The sequence below is a fragment of the Ictalurus furcatus genome, chromosome 12, assembly GCF_023375685.1.
Source record: "Ictalurus furcatus strain D&B chromosome 12, Billie_1.0, whole genome shotgun sequence".
Taxonomy (NCBI): Eukaryota; Metazoa; Chordata; class Actinopteri; order Siluriformes; family Ictaluridae; genus Ictalurus; species Ictalurus furcatus.
The window spans coordinates 2,204,064-2,227,801 of NC_071266.1; the positions used below are offsets into that span (position 1 = coordinate 2,204,064).

Genomic DNA, 23,738 nt, shown 5'->3' on the forward strand with positions numbered 1-23,738 from the left:
CAGAACAACTTCAGCTCCGAGATGTTGGTGGGTTTCATCACATGAACTGATTGCTTCAGGTCCTTCCACAGCATTTCTATTGGATTAAGGTCTTCTAATAAATTTTAAAGGGACATCCTGTTCTTAATACTTTCATGGTCATGCCATATTTTCTCCACTTGCTGATTACTGTCTTTACAGTGTTTCATGGTCTATCCAATGGGTTGGAATTTTTTTTAGTAACCCTCTCCCGATAATGAGATCCCATACCTGCTTTGCAAGCTCTTTGCAGCCCATGACTTTTCCAGTTGGATATCCAAGATATCAGGAAAATCCTATAGGAACAGCTGTATTTTATTTGTGGGTAATCAGTCACTTTAATTGATGGCAGGTGTACACTAATTAGCATTTAACATGAACGTGATTGGTTGATTCTGAAAGCTGCCACATTCCCAAATTATAAAAGGGTGTGCACATTATTTTAATTTCATCATTATTTTCCCAATTCTTTTCATTATTTTTCACTTTAACAGTTAAAATGTCACAATAAACGGTAGAATAGGTTGCGACATGATTTATCTTGGTTTAATTTTTTTACACCACAAAAACTTGCCGTTTTAACAAGGGTGTGCAGACTTTTTATATCCACTATATTCAGCCCTTACAGTTTTCCCTTCTTTTTTTTTTTTGCCTCTGGCTACAACAGTTTGCAAAGGACATAGTTTAAACGGACCAGTATTTCAAAACACTTAAACGATGAATGGCTGTTTTGACAAATAATTAAAAAAAATTATCTTCCCATATCTGTTGGCAGACCTGTAATAATTTATCTGAAACTTATGACACATTGTACTTTGCCATTTTGAACTTTATTTTCATAAAATCATACAGTGAATATACAGTGCACAACTTCGAAACTAATACAGAAAGCAAATTCTCACTCTCAGGACACCACTGAAGTTCTTTATCATGGGTTGGTGAATCAAAAGCCTAATTTCCTGCAAAATGCACATTACTTAAACTCATCTGCTGCTTTGTAATTAAGACTAGCTGAATTTAGCACCAAAATAGAGTACAAAGATTCCAAATGCCAAATTTCTAAAAATGCAACAGAAGTACCACATGTTTTCCCTTAGGATTGCCCTCAGCCACTCACTGGGGGCAAATTTAAGTTACGTATTTTAAAACAAACAAAAACAAACCCCGGGACAATTTGCACTGATAAGTATAAAATTATTTTGATTTATTGTCCAAACCTTGGCATGGTGTTAAGTTTTGGCTGCCAATTCATTTCTTTGATAGGAGGAATATTTGGCCAGAAGTCTGTAAATGAGGATTTTGATTGATTTCAAAAGGACCTTAAACATTAAAAAGCTCACACTACCCCGAAAAATAGAAGTTTCACGCATACAGGTGGCATTCAACATTCAAGTACCAGTGTTTTTGTACGTTCTTTTGGTCAAGTTAACATGAAATGATCACTTTTTGGTTTATAAAAATAAATATTTCTCAAAAATGCTTAATAAATTACACAAACTAGCAGCAAAAAGTAGAATCTAGTAATCTATGTGCAAGTAGCTAAATTCCCCATTGCCGATTCCCTGGTCCCAAATTAATCCTGGCTAAATACCGAGAAACCTTCCGTTTTGTAAACAAGCTGCATTTTTAGTCTTTACACAGAATATTGGAAGCTTAAGAACACACACTGAAGACTTTTATATAAAACTCTTGATGTGCAATAAAATAACTTTTTGTAAAACTTCATGGGCATAACATACAAGGGCCTAAACCTAAATAGCACCACTTGTATCAAGTTACCACAATACTGGTCAAGTGCATCCACTTCAGTTCACCATTTTTACCTAACTTTTTTTTATTTATTTTTTTTTCTTTAAACGTCAAAAGGCACAACATGCTTGAGGAAATCTATTGCACTTCAGTAAAATGTAGTATCGTGCCCCCCTCCTTCATACCTCAACTGCTTAAAGGGAGTGGAAATCACTGTCAGTTGCAATGAGTGACTACTGATCTTGTCTCCACACCATCACAGAGGTCCTCAATTAACTTGAGGGAGGGAACGGGAACTGTAACCATTACTTTGGTGTTTTCACCAAGAAAACACCAGCTATTACCCAAAAAAAAAAAAAAAAGGTTTATTGCCCAAAAACTCCAATTACACTAGACTTTGCTTCCCTCTGTACAATATTCCTGATTTTCCGTCACCCCCAGCCTTCAGAGGTCTTGCAGGGAAGCTGTCTCTCTAGACCACAAATATCTGACATTCAGCACCATGGGGGGGGAGGGAGGGGGGGTTCCACGTTTGAGTGGAAATGAAAACCTCCATGACATTCTTTGTTACAAAAAGGAAAGCCTGCTTCAGAACGTTGTCGGACTATCTCTTGACCAAAAAAACAAGAACACTTGCCATGAGCATTGCTGCAGAGATGGGCTTGGCATTTAAGGCCTGTCCACTCTGACACTGGTTCTAATATAGCAACTTGAACTGTTCTAACACAATGGTTCATAGTCCACTGGTTTATCCATTTCAAAAAGTATTTAGTAAAAGTATAACATAATTGCCATGCCACAAAAGTTCAAGTAAGGAACAAAATGAAGAAACTGCACACCTCCAATCAGCTAGCCTGTTACTGAACTAGCTGCCTGAAAATGTTTTGATTCACATAAGAGCATACAAGTCTGCATCCAAACATTAATGTGAATGGAGGTACAAACGGCTCACTTCATTGTTACTGATTGGAATGACTTGCTAAATCCTTTTCAGATGACTACCACATCCCTTAAGAGGTACCTCTCCAGGATAGAGTGAGCAAGATTAACATTTTCATTAAGATCTTCCTCCCTTTGCAAAGCAAGGGTAAAAACCAATGTAAGGAGGGACAGGTACATTTTTGAAAGGAGCCTGGTGACCCTGTCATAAATTTGATGTTCAGAACAAGGTTTCGACTCCAAAGCCAAACCTTGCCAAGGTTTGATTAATCTTAATTTGTGCTTTCAAAAATCAAAACACTTTTGAAGAAATTAAACTCACAAAAAGCAGAATTATGGCCAATTTGCAGCCATTTGATGTTTAAAAGTAACAAGACAGAGTCCAAATTCAAAAATGCACAGTACATTGACAAAAAAAAAAATTCTCCTTTACTACAAAGAAAGCAAAGTGATGTAGTGGAATAAAAAAAAAAAAGCCAATACAGGCAACATTTCCACTTTTCTTCCTTTTTGTCGTTCTACAGACGAGCAAGTCTGGAGACAGGTTCCTCCTGTGGCCAATGTCTCCTAGAGCCAGTGATGCATTATTCCAGGATATGGTCAGAGAATCACAGGTGTTAATGTACTGTAGAGTTCTTGAATGCTACACAGGGTTTATAGCCTGGTTTAATTAGATGTGGTTTCCATTCAGTGAGTTTGGTGTGGGGGCCCACTGATCATGGGGAGTGGAAAGGTGCATGTGTGGTTAAGCAGTTAGTTTCCCCACCAGTCCACCTGAGAGTAGTTTCCACCATAACCATCACTGTTGTAGAAGTTTCCAAATCCCCCTGTGGACACAGCATTCCAGATTATAGAGAGCAACATGCAAAATTAGAACTACATTGCATACTCGAAACTTGTGAAGTAGTTATGTGACACAAGATATTAAGTAACCAAATGAATGAGTGAAACGAACCCTTAGCACCACCAAATCCACGGCTGCCACCATGGCCAGCAGCATTACGACTGCCACGATTCCCAAAGCCTCCGCTAGTGGTGCTGCTGCTGGTTTGCCGGTAATCCCTGGCTCCAAACGCCCCAGAGAACCTAGCAAAAGGAAATAAACTTCAGCAAAACATGACAAATCTTTACTCGGATTTAGCATTGCATAACGAAGTGTCGGCTCAACTGCCAGTCCAATTACCAAAGATTAAAACACAGAAAGCAGAAAAATGCGTCACCTCTTTGCACGGCCACGGTTGCTACCCTTGTGCTGGTGCTCATAAGCCAGGCTTTCCAGCCAGGATGGCACTTCCTGTTTGGCCTCCACCAGGATGTCCAGGAGGTCTTTTGTAATGTTGCCATTTTTATCATTAAAGAATGAAGTTGCAAGACCTGGGGAAAACACAGTTTATCAGCCCACCAACAAGCCTTACTCAGGAAAGAAATACACCGATTGCCGATTTGTTTAAGATTAACGCAAGTTGATTAACTTTATACCCAACACAATCAGACAAGTCATTACCAAGATTTCCCACACGACCCGTACGGCCTATGCGATGAACGTACTCCTCAATGTCACTGGGCAGGTCGAAGTTGATTACGTGTTTCACATTGGAGATGTCTAGACCACGCGCAGCTACCTGTGTGACAAAGAAATGTCTCAGAAATAGAAGAGACGAATATACTTTCACTCCAAGATAGGGAAAATGAATGCAATAAAGTATAAAGAAAGAGCATACAGCAGTGGCAACCAGGATTGGGCATCTCCCAGAGCGGAACTGATTAAGTGCCTCCTCGCGATCTCTCTGTGAACGGTCACCATGGATACTGGTGCAAGCGTAGCCTTCACGGTACAAAAAGTCCTCAAGTGCATCAGCACCCTTCTTGGTTTCCACAAACACCAGAGTCAAAGAGTCTTTCCCTGTGAGGGGAGGGAGAAAAACCTGATGAGTGTCCATTTGTGATCAAGATCACAAAATGAAGACTATGTGCAATGGTAATTGGATTATTTTGGCACAATAAAGCAGCATTAAATGTAAAGACCCTTTCTATGAAATGCAATGTTTAACTCAACCCAAAGATGATAAAACAGTTCAACAATTCTGTTGGGGCAACATTTGAGGCTTGAAAGATATGATATGATGAGGGAACAAAACACTGATCAAATATTGGTCCCATAAAAGTAACTCTTGCAACAATCACAATGCAAACAAAAAGGAAATACATGATGTGTCGAGTGCAAGTCAGAGAACAAAAAAATGTACAGAGTAATGAGACTTGCAGTGCCACTGGGAGCGAGGGTGGGGCGGGTAAATAAGACTATACTTACCAGGTTTCTCACTGTTTTCCCCAGAATTGTCCTGAACCTCGCCTGGTATGACTTTGGATAAAACCAGATCTCACGATAAGCTTTACGTATTCCTACGACCCTGAACAGTTTTTCGATTTACACTACAGATGATTAAATGCTTGGGAAAATAGAGAAAGAAATAATACTCCTTAGTTTCTTCAATTTAAACTATTCCAAGACTGTAGCATTGCTAAATTTTGTACATATGACAAAAGTGGCTGACGTAGGGAGCTGTTCTCATCTCAATGACCTGTTAATTATATAAGACAATTATATAGTTAGAAATATTTCAATCACCTGTGGCATTCAGAAGGTCAAGCAAGAAGGATCTTTTATCACTCTCCTCAACCCAAACCACTTTCTGGGTAATGTTCTCAGAGGTGGAGCCCACACGGCCCACAGCCAAGAAGATGTAATCTTCCAGGAAGTCCCGTGCCAATATCTAAAACAAGCCAGGATCAGTCAATCCCAAAAAAGCTGATTTAACTTTACTTTTTAATCTTTTATCTATTAAACATTTATGATAATACATTAAAGTGAATCTTGGTGAGCAAATAGGCAAGCAGCAAATTTTCACCCAACACAAGGACAATGTAGGAGTCAGAGGAATTATGATGGTAATACTTTCCCGCAGCCTTGAATAACACAGTACATCATATTAACTATATGGCCCATTTTTCCTACCTGGATCTCCTTAGGGAAGGTGGCACTGAACATCATAGTCTGGCGCAACCCTTTAGGAGGCATAGTGTCCTGCTCCACAATACGACGGATCTGTGGTTCAAAACCCATATCCAGCATCCTGTCAGCTTCATCCAGGACCAAGTAACTGCAACATGAAGAAAAACAGACTCAGAGCAAGTAAACAATGAATGAAATACACTCTTGCCTCAAGTTTTATAAACCTTAGTAGGCATTTTTTTCAGCCGAAGCCAAAGTTTACTCGAGTATGCGTTCACAGTTTCAAAGCAGGATTTGTTTGTGCAACACCAGAAGGCAACAGATTAATCTCAAAGACAGCATGCAACACCAAGACCTACTTACTTGCAGTAATCCAAACCAATCTTGCCCCTCTCCATCATGTCTACAAGACGACCCGGTGTGGCAACTAGCAGGTGACAACCCCTCTCCAGGTCACGAATCTGCTGGCCAATGTCAGCTCCTCCATATACTACACACGGGCGTACTCGAGAACGATACGCAAACTACAAAGAACGCGAAGTCAAGTGGGAAAATTTGATTTATATTACAGTTAACAAAATTATGTTTAGTGATCTGAACTGCCAAAAGTTACCTTCCTAGCCTCATCATAGATCTGGAGAGCCAATTCCCTAGTTGGAGCCAAAACCAGAGAAAGGGGGTACTGCTTACGGCGCCCATATCTGCCATTTTCCTACAACAGTGAAGAAATCAGTTTGGGCACGTACAAATGAACAACTGTTAAAATCAGACACAGAAACAACCCCAGTGCAAATCACAAGCACATACACAAACTCACCTGGACACTGTTCTTTGCAGCCTGTAAGGCCTCTCCTGGTCCATCTGTGTATATCCGACTGAGCACTGGCAGCAAGAATGCTGCTGTCTTACCAGAGCCTGAGGGAAGAACACAAGAGGACATTAAGTACACAACTTTCATACACAACATTGCAAAGGTCACATTAAAATGGTGCCTAACCTGTCTGTGCACACGCCATCAGGTCTCTTTTGGATTTGATGATTGGGATGGCATATTTCTGGACCGGAGTGGGGCGCGAGTAGCGGGTCAGAGTGATGTTTCCCATGATAATCTCACCCATATCTATGTCATGGAACTGCATCACAAAAGCCATGTCAAAATTCATATTTTTCATAGATGGAGTATTCAACACGAACCACTAAACAGATTCAGTTCTATAGAGGGTTAAGTCAGGGAGGATTCTGAAAAAAACAACTGGATCAAGATACTCACACTTTCAATGTGTTGAGGGGAGTTGTGGCCAGTGGCTTCAACAGGAATGTCATCATATTTCTCAAAGTTAATCCCAGTGTTGCTTCCAGAAAATAGCTCACTATGAAGACCAAAATACAATGCCATATGCAAAAACACCTAGACAGTTATGCATAATACAGAGAAACAACTTTCAAACAATGCTCAGCTGTACAAGCAAAATGCTTTTTACTCACTGGCCATTTTATAAGGAGCACCTGTACATCTGCACTTTTATGCAATTATCTAATCAGCCAATCATGTGGCAGCAGCACAATGCAAAAAAATCATGCAGATACAGGTCAAGAGCTTCAGATAATGTTCCTTTCAAACATCTGAATGAATAAAAGTGCGATCTCTGTGACTTTGATTGATGTTTGTACCAGCTGGGATGGTTTGAGTATTTCAGAAACAGCTGATCTCCCAGGATTCTCACACAGAGTAAAAATATGTTCTTAGAATATTTTTCCAAATTTATTACAAATCACAAATTGACAAAGACAAGTATTCAGATGCTTTGTTAAGGCACCTCAAACTGAGGTTCATTGTTTGATTCAAGTTACTTAAAACATCTCTAGAACTTGACTAAAGGCAACCAGTTGAAAATGCAAATTATTGCACATGGATTTAGAAAGGCACACACGCACACATGTATACAAGATTCCACAATGAACAGTAAATGTCAGACCAAAAACTAACAATACTTCACAGAGTTGAGACACAAATCTGGGTAAAGGATGCAAGACCATTTCTAAAGCTGGACTGTAAATGGAGGGACAGAAATCTCCCAGGTTTCATTAAAATGTCTTCATTTTTGTTGTGAAGCTGAATGAAAGTCACAGGTTTGGAACAACATGAGGGTGAGTAATTGAAGACAGAATTTTCGTTTTTGGGTGAACTATCCCCAACTAATATTAAATTCAAGTTCAAATATTAAAAGTAAATATACTTTTGATTCAATTTGGATGTAACACTCCAAATAAGAACAAAAAGAAACATCCAAAATGAATCAAAAATCCAAATCAATCACTCCAAACAAAATTTGTCAATGAGTTTTTATTTCGCCTCTAGAGGCTGCTCTCACACTGCAACGGGCACAACTGGGGAAAACTATTGGTGTGGATTTTTGCTGATAACCAATAGTTCTAGCAATTGGTTATCAGGGACAACTAATCGGCAAAACTGATCAATCAGTCAACCTCCAATAGTGAAGTATGGCATTGGCAGCAATATGCTGCAGGAGTGCTTCTCAGAAGCAGGGATGTTGGAGACTGGTCACAATTGATTGAAGAATGAACGGAGCCAAAAAACTGAATCCAACCTCAGACTGGGGTGAAGGTTCACATTTCATTACCGCAGCAAAGACAACACTGGTGTGGCTTCGGGAAAAATCTCTAAATCGCCTTGATTGGCCAAGGCAAAGCCCAGACTTGAACCCCAAAAAACATCTTTGGAGAGAACCGACAGGGTTCCTACAGCTTAACGCAAGTTAGATTTAAGACGTTTGAATGCCACTTGGAATGAAAATTAAGGCCAACTTTACAATAACCAAATATCTGAACTGGACATGATCTTTGCACCAATAGCTGACATGCAGATGCAGGTGTTTGGTTTTTGTGGTTTGGTTGAGGCTCTTGAACATTAAAACAAATGTGTCATTGTTAGCATCAGCGATTAGCTGATCTGAGATGCATGGGACCAATCCAAACTTGCTGATGTAGACGGTCTTGTAAGAACTGCAGGCAAAAGTGTGGCCAATTTCAGAGTCCGGGAACATTGCGTGGAATAAGTCTCCTACTCCCTCATTTGACTTGCATGATTGCCATTTTGTCACTGTTCAGACACCACAGTACCTCTGCTTTCAGTGTAGGCGTACACCTGAATGTTGTCTGGATATCTGTTGCTGCTTACCCTGGTGCCGGAATCGGAGATAGGGGTGGAGACAAGGGTAGAACAGAACTGGGAAATACCTGGTGTCTGTTGGCGGGTTAACATGGCAGTTTTGCATTTCTCACTTAGCCTGTGGGATTCCACTGCCTTGAGTTCCATCATGCCAAGTTTGAAACACTTCTAACAAGATACACAGTGCCTCGAATGCTTTGCCTGGTTCCGGTTTTAGCCATACCGCAAAATCTTGGTTGAATAAACAATTTTCCCACCCATGTTGTCGCTAGCTAGCAGACAGTGCATCTGCTCTGAGCATCCAGGCCTCAAAGAAAATATGAGTGCTGTTAGTTCCACTATCCTGATCAGAGTGACATTAATGTGGGAGGCATTAATAAATAAATTAATTTCAATCTCAGGAAAGAGATTAATAAAATACTACTTCCCATGACATAGCATTTTTAAGACTTTTGAAAGACTGATTTACGACATTTTAATACCAATTAAAGCCTCATTTTTTAGATTAATAAATTTAATGCCTTTTAAGTCTTTAAAAGATCCACAGGAACCCTGCCTGAAAATGGCATTTCACAGACCCTCTCCAACCAATCATAGCTTGAGAGGATCTAGCAGAAACTCTGGTAGAAACTGCCCAAATCTAGATGTGCAAAGCTAATGCAGCCTTATCGAAGAAGACTTCGAAGTTAATAAATGAATGGTCTGAATGATTATCTAAATAAGAAATTTGCATGCATATAGAAAAATGTAGACATTGTCGACAAACACATTCTCTCACTCTGTTACTTGAAGACAATATTTCCTGGTGAATTCACCACAATGACTGGAAAGTTCAAAGAAGCGAATGTAAGACCATTTGACCTTGCTGTGACCTTGACCCTGTTTGGATCGATTATAAAATATGCACTGTTCATCTGCTGATTCAATATAAATCCTACAACCATTTAACCACCCATTCTTGAGATACTGATAAATAAAATAATAGCGATAAAAAGAATCTCAAAGACAGGTGGATGGCCAGACAACCCAAAACCATCTAGGCCTAATAAGTCTTCTGTTATCAATGCCCAAACATTTGGCCTAGTTTCATTTTGGGTGGGTTTTGAGATGTAGTTGAGGTGGACATTTTGCTAAGACCAGGCAACCTTGCAGCCCAATATTTAACTAGCCATGTTTACTTTTGTTCCATTATACACTGTTAGGCGCAAAATGCCAACTTATCCCAATAACTCCTTGCCATTACTGCCTGACCTCACAAATGCTCTTGTAGCTGAATGGGCAAATCCCCACAGCCATGCTACAAAATATAGTTGAAAGCCTTCCCAGAAGAATAAAGGTTATTATAACAGTTTGTTTATAGAAGTTAGCAAGGACCACACAATTTTTATTTAAGTCCTGATAAATAAACATGGAATTGAAGGAGGGTAGTAAATGGTCTGCACTTATATAGCGCTTTTTAACCTTAGCAGCTCTACAAAGCACTTTACACTGTGTCCCATTCTCCCACACCCACCGGGAGCAACTTGGGGTTGCCAACCCTGCGATTAGTAGACAAGCAGCTTTACCAGAGCCGCCCTGTTACTGAGTGTATGTATGTGTAAATACTGTGCGCATGTTTGTTGACTCACTGTTCCAGCCTTTCATTGGGAGTGAGAGGTTTGGACCAGTCCTCCTCATCTCTGGAATCATCGACCCACCGACTGTTTCCGCCACCCCCAAAACCTCCACGCTCATACCTAGGCAAATCAGTCAAGAGTTTAGTGAAATCACCCCCCAGGAACACTCAAATCAATAACAGCACAAAGATCTCTGTTCAGAGGCTCCAGGAAACTCTTTACCTTCCTCTGGAAGATCCACGATCATTGTAGAAGGTAGACTTGGTCCGGTCAGAACGACCACCAAAGCTATTATAGGCATTATCTTTTGGGACATTCCATCCACCGCCATCTTTGTTGTCATAACCAAAGCCTAGCATCAAAAATATTCACTTCAGAATATTAAGGTAAGACAAACACCAAATAAGTACACTGTCCAAATTTACTCCTGTATTTCAGTGAAACTCAAACTAGGGTGCTTTTGTATTCACCTGTGTTTTGAACTGGTTGGATGACATAGGAGCCACTGCCCCTGCCTCTGTAAGCACCTCCTCTTCCGCCGCGATCATTATGGGTGGTACGTATGGGCCCACGGTTACCAAAAGTGTTGCTCCCATTCACGTAGTTGTCACGGCCATCTTGGGAACCATTTACAAATCCATTGCTTTGTCCAACATCCCATCCACCTGGAGAGTCTTAGAGTATAATTCACAATGAATCAATCACTCATGAAAATAATCAAGGGAAAGAAAACTATATACACTACAAGTGTAGCCAAGAGTTTCTGCTATAAAATCTGAAACAAAACAATTTTATATTCTGACATGAGAACTGATCAAATAAGCAAATGGGATGCTGACTGGTTTGATTAGTAGTTGGTTGCATCTACCTTATTTGGTTAATGCAGTTCTCTCCTTATATGCAATAAATTCCCAGTTACCCAATACATTGAAAAGATTTGCAGTCCTTATGAGAACATTTTCCTTTAAGCCTCCAATATTTCAAGACAAGGGTAAAACTTTAAGCCACATTTAAAAAAAAAAAAAAAAAAAAAAAAAAAAAAAGGTCATAAAGGACCAGAATTTATTCATCACCATCTGCTCCAAAATAAAATATGTAGACAAGGCAAATAACCCAAAGGCCATCAGAACAGAGACTTACAGCTCCTTCCTGGTGGCACTGAGTAACCACTCTGTCTAGCAGAGGAATAAGCTCCTGCTAAAAGAAAAAGATATTTATAGTCAGGAGGGGTTCAGGCCAAAAGGGCAGGTTACATGGGTGAGTAAAACAGGCCAGGTCTGTGGTAACCATCATGATGTCACATAGCACATGACAAGCTTGAGTTTTGGATGCAGGCCGCAAAATTGTGGACCAGTTGTTTGGAGTAATTTGCAAGTTGCCCAGATGTGAAGCATTAACAAATGCTTACTGCTCAAACATGATCTCAACACCAAACAAACAATGGTCAGAATGGTAATCAACAAAAACAACCACTAATCAATTCCCATGTGCACAGAGAGAAATCATGAAAGGTTAGTGTGGAACTGAAGCACATTAAAATTTCTGTCTCAGAAATAAATGTCTGGAATGCCTAGAACGGAACTGGGAATTAACAAAAACACTTAAAGGCTCAAATATGGAGCATTCATAAACACCCTCTATGTTCATACATACATGATCCAATCACAAACACTATGGTTAAAGCTGAAGCACGAGCCAGATTCGGAAGACTATAGAGAGTAAAAATGTGTTACCTTCTTACATATGAACAGAAACACTACCTTTAATTTTGGGCTATTGGTAGGAATTGTTTGAAATTTAAGTTGAAACTGAATAATTAGATGAAAGTCATTTTAGGACAACTGTAGAATACTTACAAAACTGTAAGCAAAGACAACGGTGTTCAATAAAGAAGCTTTTTCAACATGCCTTGTAGTCATGAATAGACCGAGACCCTTCAATCTTCACACCAGCATCCTCTTTGAAGTATTTCAGACTCTGACACCATATAAACTCTCAAGCTTGATAGCAAGTTCAAAACTTTCCTTTTAGAATGACATTTTATCATGAAAAACTAAACGCACAAAAATGTAACCTTCCAAAATCAAGTGGGTATAACTAGAATTTCCCCCCACGGGAGTTTGTGAGACTGTGTGTGTGTGCGGGGCGGGGCGGGGCGGGGGGGGGGGGGGTAATATATACCTGTATTCCTCATTTAGAGTTGCTAAATAGATGCTTCATAATGTTAATGTAATAATAGGAATACAAGTTCAGCTAACAAAAATGGTTGGGAACCCCTGATGTAGAGGATGGAAGATAATGGGCTGAAGAAAACAAAATGGACAAAGTTAAGCACTTCTTTTCCACTGGGAGATCCACATTCACCACATGATCGACATCAACTCCAGGAGTTACATTATCTGTAACTTTAGGAAGCATACAAAAGAAATCTGTGGTTTTCCCTTCATCTTCTCTCGTCAGCACTCAGTCATGTGACAGAGTGCAGTGAAAGGGAGTCGGGGCCTGAATTAAGTTTATTTTAAAATGGGGGGGGGAGAATGGGGGGTAATATATATACACACACACACACTTATAGTGGCAACAAAAAGTACATGAACCTTTTGGAATTTCATGGTTTTCTGCATAAATTGGTTATAAAATGTGATCTGATCTTCATCTAAGTCAAGGGTATTGACAAATATAATGTGCCTAAAATAATAACACAAAAAAAATTCTGATCCCTCGTGTCTTTATTGAGAACAACCAAAAAAAAAAAAAAAAAAAAAAAAAAAAAAAAAACACTCAGTGCTCGTGGAAAAAGTATGTGAACCCTTGAGTTAATGACCTCAAAAAAGCTAATTGGAGTCAGGTTTTAGCACACCTGGAGTCTGGTTAAGAAAAGGAGTTTGGAGGTGTGGACTACAGCTACTTTGACTGATAAAAAAACCCCTCAAACTTCTGGAGTTTGCGCTGCACAAGAACCACACACTTATGTGAGCCATGCCTCACCAAAAAGAGCTTTCAGAGGAGCTACTATCAAGAATTGTTGATCTACATAAAGCTGGAAAGGGTTACAAACTGACTTCAAAGACTTTAGAAACAGTTAGGCAAACATTCTACAAATGGGGACACTTTGGAACTGTTCCTACTCCACCAAGAAGTGGGCACCCAGTCAAAATGACACCAAGAGCACAACGAAGATCAATGAAGTGAAGAAACAACCCCGAATGACAGCCAAAGATTTGAAGGCATCACTGGAACTGGCTAACATCTCTGTTCATGAGTCTACAATACGTAAAACATTGAACAAGCAGGGTATCTACAGCAGGACACCACGAAGGAAGCCACTGCTTACTAAAAAGAACATTGCTGCACGCCTGAAGTCTGCAAAAGAGCACATTGACACTTCACAGCGGTATTGGCAAAATGTTTTGTGGACTGATGAAACTAAGATTGAACTATTTGGAAAAACCACACAGCACTACATCTGGTGTTGAAAGGGGACGGCCTATCATGAAAACATCATCCCAACCGTAAAGTATGGTGGAGGAAACATCATGATTTGGGCCTGCTTTGCTGCATCAGGGCCTGGCCAGCTTGCAATCATTGAGGGGAAGATGAATTCCCAAGAATATCAGACAATTCTTCAGGATAATGTGAGAATGTCTGTACCTCAGCTGAAACCGTGTAGAAGTTGGGTGACGCAACATGACAACGACCCAAAACACAGAAGCAAGTCCACAACAGAATGGGTTCAGAAAAACAAAATCTGCCTTTTGGAGTGGCCAAGTCAGAGCCCAGACCTCAACCCAATAGAGATGCTATGGAATGACTTGAAGAGAGCCAGACACATGAGACGTCCAAAGAATATGACAGAGCTAAAGCAGTTCTGCCAGGAGGAATGGGCTAAAATTCCTCCTGAACGATGTGAAGGTCTGATCCACAGCTACAGGAAGCGCCTGGTTGAGGGGGTTGAGGTGGTTTGGGGGTGGGGGGTGGGGGTGTCGTGTCAACCAGTTATTAATTCTAAGGGTTCACTTACTTTTTCCATTGCCATTTTGAATGTTGAATGAGTGTGTTCAATAAAGACATGAGGGAATTTATTTCATATTATTATATTAGAAACATAATATTTGTCAATACCCTTGACTTAGATGAAGATCAGATCACATTTTATGACAAATTTATTCAGAAAACCATGAAATTCCAAAAGGTTCACATACTTTTTCTTGCCATTATATTTATGCCTACAGGAAGCCACTGGCATGTAACAATTTCTCTGCTTGCACCTTCTTTGAGTATTTCACAGAATCTGGATAGCCTGCAACTTTGACTGTCCCTGCTATTCCTGAAATACTTTTTGTACACCAAAAGTTGATAGTTTGCTATGGGGCATGTCAGGTGATAAAGATTCTAAAATTATGAACCTCTGCCAGTTATCATATAGTAAAGAGAACAAATATTCAGTTACTGAATCAAGATCCACAGTACCTTCTGAAACTACTGGAATGCTTTTGCGGTAGACTGAAGACATTTGGGTTTGAGATCAAAAGATGAATACGAGAAGAGTGTTTAGAATTTTAGTTATTTCCTGCTAGTGTGTGTTCAACGACATAGAATATACAAAATGTGCAATTTGTAGGCAAGCAAAAATACTGGACCATGTGACTGACCGGTGTTTCTAGTTACCCAGGTGTGTCCTGATAGAGTAACTGTTTAAACAATAAATAGATCTGAATGTCTACTCTTGGTTTTAGCCTTCAGTTTCATTTGTGAAGACTGTATTTGTTGTTAAAAAGGATAAGCTAACACGAAGCTCAGAGAGCTGCCTATGGGAGAAAGGAAGCCATTTTGAAAAGAGAAGAGGGAAATTGGGCATAGCCAATACAATTTGCAATGTCCTGAACAAGAAAGAAACCACCAAAATGATGGAAAGGTCAAAGTGTGGAGAAGAAAGGATCTGCTCATGATCCAAATCATACAAGCTCATCTGTGAAACATGGTGGAGGTAGTATCATGGCTTGGGTTGGCATCGTTGCTTCTGGAACAGGCTCACTATTTATCGATTATGTAACTCATGATGCAGAATAAATTCAGAAGTTTACAGGAACATTTTATCCACCAATTTACAGAGAAATGCATCCAAACTAATCTGGAGGAATTTAATCATGCAGCAAGACAATGATCCAAAACTGCCAAACTCCTGGAGAGTTCTGCAAATCCTGATCAATGATCCTTCTTTTAGGGGTTCATATGGTAGCCATTACTATGTATAATTTTTGTTTCATCCATTCATGGCATTTGGCAGATGCCATTATCCAGAGCGACAATTCTCATGTTTTATACAGCTGAGCAGTTAAGGGCCTTGCTCAAAGGCCCAGCAGTGGCAGCTTGTTGGGTTTTGAACTCATAACCTTCCAATTAGAAAGCCAACATCCTAACCACTGAGCTACCACTGAGCTACCACTTCCCAATCACCCCTACACCCCACCCACCTCAGAACCCAAAAAGGGGATGCACAAGTAGACCAGCAAACATGCAGCAGAGATACAGGGATAGTGTACTCAAGCTACCATGTTTAAGTTGCTCCATTGCACTTTAGCCAATAACATTTCGGAAGAGAGAAAACATGGCTACTATTTAAAGCCATAAAATAAAACAAGGCCATCACCAGACACTAGACTGCATCAGGCCCTTCAAACCGCTTGTCAATGTAAATCAGGAGCCAAAGCACGGCGTCGGACTTGTGATAAGCGCAGCAGACCAAATTCCTAAAATACACACTCACAGGTCGCAAATGAGTTGCCCCATTTGTCACCTGTTATGATCAGTAAAGATTGTTAGGGGCCTGTTCTACCCCGGTTTCCCACTGGGGTTTATTGTTGGCTCTATTAACATGAGCTTTGAGAAACAGTAATGAGGAATATCACTTACCATTCTTGGAAGCCTCTTTGTTCCTTAAATGAGGTGGAATGTAGCGCCCTGATGACAGACAGCTTTTGTTAGAATGTCAAAATTACAAAGAAATCCACTCAAAAGCTCACCATTTACTCTACTGTCTAATGTACAGGTTACCAAGCCTAGTCATGGAGAACCCCCTGCCCTGCACATTTTAGTGTTTTCCCTGTTTCCAAAACACCTGACTTAACTAATCAGCTAAATAACAGCTCTTCTAGAATTGAGAGTGATGGAGCAGGGAAAGCCTTACAATGTACAGGACAAGGGGTACTCCAGGACCACGGTTGGGAACCTGTAGTCTAATGCACCAGAGAGCTCAGAACCTGATCATTGCAAGTCATCCTTGCTGTCCCATTTGAACTTCCAACCATTTACGCTACAATCATTATCCTAGTTTCAACCCCTTGGTGACCAAGCTCAAGTGCTTCTGAACAAATCACTGACTGACCCGTTGTCCTCAAAGATTTACTGGTTTCATTAACATCAACACAAATCTAATCAGACAGAAATGAATACTCACTACCAGTGCCTCCTCCCTGGGCATCAGATTTCAAGTCTAGGGCAGCAATCTGAAAGTGGGAACATTTTGTTAGATGGAAGAGGGGAAAACAGAGCACTGTGCAATCAGACACATGGAGAAATTACACAATAGTAATGACAGTCACATGTAAAGAGTAGGTCAACTCTGTGTCCAAGTTTGTGTGCTTAACTATTTGTTTATTTTGTTTTTCAGTACAACAGCAGTATGACAGCCAATAGCCATATCACTACATCTCATGGGCAAGAGTAAATGGGGATTTTTTAATTTTTTTTTTTAAATGTTATTTTATAAAAGCACTAGGGCAGGGACACCCAAACTAAAGGTTACGACCCCATGTGGGATCGCTTGATTTACAAATGGCTCATGAGAGAAACGTTGAACTTTTGCTTCATTCATTTAGTTTACAAAAATCAAAGGTGGATTTTGTGTTAATATTTTGAAATGTTACTGGGAGTCACTTTCACACAAGCCACATTTAAACGAATAGGCTATATAATTTTTTCACTGTTGTGATATTGTACTAGCATAGCTAAGCAATAAAAAAAAAAAAAAAAGGAAAAACTTCCTGGTCCATCTAAACAAGCCACTAAACAAAAGCAGCATTATGCTCACAATTATGTACTATTCTAGACTTGAGTAATAACATGAATCGGGTTTCCTATTAAAGCTAGTGCTTGAATTTTAAAAACCGCTCATCTAACCTTTAAACCTACTAAATTCCATTTTACATACCATTCTTCTGGATTTTCTAAATTAGTGAATCCCTTTAAATGTAAAGTCATAAAAACAACCAAAAACTATTGTGTTTACTCAGGTTGCCTTTGTTTTATGTTGTATTCCTATAGTTAGTAGGAGATACACAAAAACAGAGGATATCAGGATGGGGGTAAATACTTTTTCACAGCACTGTGTGCATGTATAAAAGTTAGTTTATATGATGTATTTATGCTTTTTTTTTATGGACGCACAAAAAAAAAGCACTGAATTAAACTACAGTCTTAAATTAATTATAATACATTTTTTAAAAATATTTAAACCCCCAAACCTACCTCACCTTTTTTTGTACCTTGTGGTTTTTCTAACTCAGCCTTTAAGCATATTGTTTAACTTATGATCGTTTTAACTTAGTTCTTACTTGTGCTCCCACTGTTTATCACCACATCTAATTTGTGAGTGAGGAGCAACACGACCTCGTTACCAATAGATCGCTCCCGTTATAGTGACAACAGAAGTTACACTGCATGCACGCAAATACAGTATATAATGACAAACTTTAATTAAACTAAACCTTTTAAGACACTCACACCAATTTCCCCAGCCCCTTGCACATAGTGGAGCGTTTTGGATATAAACATAAGTTTGTGCATCACTGTCATGCTTCCATGCTCTACAAGCTCCACTTTGTAAAGTTTGCAAGTTACAATCTTCATTGCATTTAATTTAAAATGGAAAATTGCCTTAGAGGACTTGGAGGTCACACTCCCCCCGCGGTCACCTGACGATTATGGCTCCATCTGATGGTGACCGAGGTCATGTTGGGCATAAACGGTAATGCTAACTAACATTTAACCAAAGAAATTCATTGTCGTTGACTCTGGGTATTCTGCCAACGCTAGCAGGGCCGTATTATGTGCGTTTGACGTCATGCCACAGACTAGAAAACGACTTATACTTCCGGTTAATTTAAAAAAAAAAAAAAAAAAAAAAAAAAAAAAAAAAATCCCACGAGTGTTCCATTCGAGACGATACTAGGGCTGCATATTTTCATAATCGATTAGTTGACCGACCCCCCCCCCCAATTAATCGGATGGGGGGGGGGAGGATCGGTCAACTAATCGATTTAGTTGGGGGGGGGGGGGGGGGGGTTTCAGTGCCATTTTTTCCATTTATTTAAAATAAAATCCACAAAATGAGTGTTACAAATAGAAATTTATCTGGGCACTTACCATGGATTGGTTCAAATACCAGGTTCAATTACAATATTAATGGTGTGACATTTAATTTGACTGAATTATCTATCGTTTATTTTATCTATCAATGAGACACTTGAACTTGTCTACCACTCATGTTTTTGCAAATCATTTGTAAATAAACCCATCAATGAACGATTGTCAGCTCAGCTAACGTGATTTGTGAATGCCCAATAGCCAAATTGGTTAATTTGAAAACATCTCATTTGAACAAATTTGGTACATTTAACAAAAAAAAAGACAAACAAAAAAAAAGACAAACAAACAAACAAACATATATATATATACACATACACACACACACAATTTTCCTATGGACCCCCTGCAATTACACCACTGACCACTAGGGGGTCCGCCTAAACACTGCACTAGACGGTAGAGTACACACGGCATAGTGTAATTGTATAGTAAGTCATTTGGGACACAACTGGTCTGTATTCTCCGAAGCGTGTTTTCGGAACAGAAGTAACGTAATGAGTAAACGTACCACACGCAGACCACTAAATCGATAATGAGATTCGTTGACAACGATGTTCATAATCGATTATTATCGATTAATTGTTGCAGCTCTAGACAATACTACCCATCTAAAATTCATACACTAGACAGTAAATGGTGCATAGTGCAAGTGCACAGCACGTCATTTGAGACACAACTTGTCTGTACTATACAATGCATGTTTTTGGAACAGAAGATGGCAGTCTGTATATACTGTAGGTATTGTGTGCGTGCATACGTGTGTATGGACGCACACACAATACTGTGTGTAAAGTTACACATAGGTCCATAGAGGACAAAAATGTCCATGTCCAAAAACTGTCAGAAAACTATTATATATAAATCCCCCCCCATTTTCAGGGACCTCGATTTTAAAAAAACAAAACAAAACAGCATCAGTTCTAATCATAATTACCAAACATTCATTTTCAGAGTTGTAACCCTTTAAATACTGGTTTGTTTACATAATGCCACAGATGTGCTTTTATGAAAAAAAGAAAAATGTAATTATTTTCCATACACTAAAAACTAAAAAGCGTTTAATTATTTCAGTCTTTCATAGGTCAATGATTAACAAATTATGATGCATTCATATTTTTATGCAGCGGCAGATTTTTTTTTTTAAACCCTACACAACTACAGCTGCAACAACTAATCGATTACGAAAATCGTTGTCAACGAATCTCATTAGGGATTAGTTGATCTGCGTGTGGCACGGGATGAGGTTACTCACCACGTTACTTCTGTTCTGAAAACACGCTTCGGAGAGTAAATACTAAAGTTGTGCCCCAAATGACGTACTATAAACTTACACTATGTACCATGTATTCTACCCTCTAGTGTATGGATTTTAGAAACGTAATATAGTTGAGATATAACTAGTTTTGTTTTAACCAACTGGAAGAACACGGCGCACAACACCACTAGCTTTAGCCTAATACCCAGAGTCACCGACAATGACTTTGTTCAGTTTAATATTTATGTCAACGTCACCTTTCATTCCCAACATGACCTCAGTCTCCATCAGACAGTGGTGTAATCATCAAGTGACTGAGGAAGAAAGTCCTCTAAGGAAGGGGGGAATTTTATAGTAAACACCACAAAGATGTGCATCAAATAGTGATGCACGAGCACCAACTTATGTTTATATCCGAAATGCTCCACTGTGTGTAAGGGGCAGGAGAAACTGGTGCGAGTTGCTTAAAAGGTTTAGTTTAATTTGACTTTATTGTCATTATATTCTGTATTTGCAGTGTAAATTCTGATGTTTATTATAACAGAAGTGATCTATTAACGAGACCACGTTGCTCCTCACGCGCAGTGTAGATGCACTGATACAGTGTGAGCGTAAGTAAGATCTGTAATGTCTAATTAAAACATTGTGATCAAAAGTAAACAAGTAAAATAATATTCCTAAAAGACAGTGAGTAACAAACCACAAGGTGCAGTGAAAGTGAGTTTATTATTAATGTAGGACTGTAGTTTAATTCAGTGCTTTTTGTGCATCCATAAAAATAATGCATAAATATAATCTAACAAAAATTTATATATAAAAATAATAGTATTTATGCATTATTCTTATGGATGCACAAAAAGCATCCAATTAAACTACAGTTCTACATTAATTATATATACTCTGGTGTGTGTGTGTATTGGGTTTTTTCTTGCTTTGGACAAACAGTTGTGTAACATTTTAGTCTGAAGTTTATATTTGTAACACTCAGTTTGTTGATTTTATTTTAAATAAACAAACAAAAAAATGGCACTGAAAGTTAGTCCCACCATCCAATTAATCAAAAATAATAATAGGCCAACTAATCGATTATGAAAATAATCGTTAGTTTCAGCCCTACACACAACCCTACCATTCAGGTCCACGCCTAAAAAACTGCCACAGAAATATAATTTCAATTTTCCCCCCACTTTCACAGACTGATTTCCCCCCCAGCATCAGTTCTGATCATAATTACAAAACATTTTCAGAATTTTGACCCCTTAAACACCAGTTCCTTTACATAATGCAAAACTCAGTAACCTTCTTTGACTCATAAATGGGGCAGTAGTGATTTCCAGTACAATATAATTTCTTTCAAACTTTACACACAATTTTCAGTACACACATACAAACTACAACTCTGATATCCATTCAAACACACCCACACAATTACAGCTGCATCATTTATTCTGTTGGTCTGCAGTGCTCTATAATACAGCAGACTCAGGAAAAAAAAAGGTAAAGCATGTAATTTTCCCCAGAGGCTAAACCTGAGAAAATACTACACATTGAAATTTAAAAACAAAACAAAACTCAATGTTTTGAAACCTTGACAACAAAATAAAAGCCTGTTAACACAGAACGCAGGATTTTATGCGTAACCGTCACAGGGATTAAATATTGCAGTTTGAATGGGTTCCAATGGGGACATTTTTGTCCTTAAGGCCCTGAGTGTAACTATTTTGCGTACCTAGTTTAAAATGGATTTATGAAAGCAAATGTGAAATATTTCCAATAAAAATGCACACCTTTTGCAAAATGTATATTGTTTGCATTAACCCACACACATTTTTTATTTTTATATATATATATATATATATATATATATATATATATATATATATATATATATATATATATATAAATAAATACAAATATAAATATATAAATAACACAAATACGAAAGACACACAAGGGTTAAGGCAAACCACATACATTTCCATTAAATCTTAAACACGTTATTCGGTAAAAGGAATAAACTTTCATCCAAGTACAATGTTTTGCCAGCTTTCTTTCACAAATGTGGTAAGGATAATGGTCACAATGGGAAGAAACTTCACATTGTGGATAATGTGACCCCCCCCCCCCAAATCTGTGGCCAAAATTTTGGGAACCCCTACACGCGGGAGATTAGTCACTTGATTCAAAAAGTGAGATTCCTTGCCTAATTTTACAGGTAATTAACTGATCCACCTACAACACGTCAGCAATCCAGACTTGACTAGAATTGATTCCTCAATGTTAATGGGTCAGAAGGCCTTGAAGGCTCAGCTCGGACCCTACCGAAAGAAAGGATGGATCTCGGTAGGTAGCTGTTTAATCTTCATCTGCTCTGCTTATTAGACTGAAGACTTAGACAAAAACCCATCTGCCAAGCCAATAAATGGAACTGATTAAGTTTCTATGACATAACGGCTAGGACAGTATCAACGACTATTATTTTAACCCCAGGTTTATATCAATGTGCTTTTTACTTTATGGTTTTCACAGACTTGTACGGCAGACGCTCCATAGAATCGAAGACTAATAAAATTATTATTATTATTTTTTAAAATACGTGTTTAAGAAAAGAAAAAAACCCCACATATGCAAGTTTATATGGCGAAGCTATTTAACTTTTATGGAAGCTGTCGTGTGCCAGCTAGCAAGTTTAACCATTACACATTAAATATATTTGTTACAGGCTTACAGGCATTTTGTAACTTCACAGTCGTTCATTTAAACAACACAAACTAGTCTAAGTGAACTTGTGGAACTATCTGATAACACTGATCGTGGGTTTACATTAAAGACCGGTGAGCAGCGGGCCATGTTAGCTGAAGCTAGCCGTGTTAGAGAATGGCTGTTACAGCGCCGCTTCAATGTGAACCGGATTTAGCATTACACACACACACAAAGTCTAATATGGCGACAGAAAATGGCCAGGTTTACTTTTATCCGCCAGCATTTTGTTCAACAAAAGTTAATTCGCCGCAAGAGTAACCGGTAACTGTTGGGCAAACCAAGCGGCGCAGTTAAGTATGCAGTACCGCCGCCATCATCACCAGGGCCTCCTTCTACACACTCAGCCTCCATTTTAGCCAGCAAATTACGACACGCAGTTACATATAGCACCGGTTAGCACAGGCTAGCAGACACAAACGACATCATTTACTTCACTTTACTCCACCAAATATCCCTCGTTAATATCTTTAAGAGATAAACTATTCGGACATACCTGCTGTTCTAGACCGTGTGCATTTTCAACGGCCACATGACTCATAACTAAAGAGTGTTGAGGATGTGTTGCTCTGAGAAAGGGTTTCTTTGTTTGCCGGTATGGTATCTTCTGGTCTCCTTATGCGCTTTAATCGACTTTTAAACAGAGCTGTTTACTTGATCAAAACTATATTAAGCGCATATATATATATATACATTAACAAATACTAGGCTTTTATTACTGTTTTATTCTATAAAACTATGATTACCTCCGCGCGACCGGGTTTAAACCTA

General features: G+C 38.9%; 1 protein-coding gene across 4 annotated transcripts; it reads right to left on the minus strand.

Annotated features, from left to right (window-relative positions):
- Positions 1–826: 826 nt before the first annotated feature.
- On the minus strand, positions 827–23,738 carry ddx3xb (DEAD-box helicase 3 X-linked b). 4 transcript variants are annotated; one of them, XM_053637616.1, is made up of 20 exons: positions 23,464–23,738; positions 16,983–17,031; positions 16,439–16,486; positions 11,666–11,722; positions 10,996–11,199; positions 10,748–10,877; positions 10,538–10,645; positions 6,990–7,089; positions 6,717–6,852; positions 6,537–6,634; positions 6,333–6,431; positions 6,083–6,243; positions 5,723–5,867; positions 5,336–5,480; positions 5,018–5,068; positions 4,428–4,609; positions 4,211–4,328; positions 3,927–4,080; positions 3,662–3,792; positions 827–3,533 (listed from the first exon to the last, which is right to left on the minus strand). In XM_053637616.1, the coding sequence occupies exons 1-20, from the start codon at positions 23,506–23,508 to the stop codon at positions 3,460–3,462; spliced, it is 2,235 nt and encodes a 744-aa protein (XP_053493591.1). In that variant the 5' UTR covers positions 23,509–23,738; the 3' UTR covers positions 827–3,459. The 4 variants fall into 4 exon arrangements, with proteins under 4 accessions (XP_053493591.1, XP_053493593.1, XP_053493592.1 ...); XM_053637618.1 differs by lacking the exon at positions 11,666–11,722 and having other exon boundaries at positions 23,464–23,737; XM_053637617.1 differs by lacking the exon at positions 5,018–5,068 and having other exon boundaries at positions 23,464–23,737.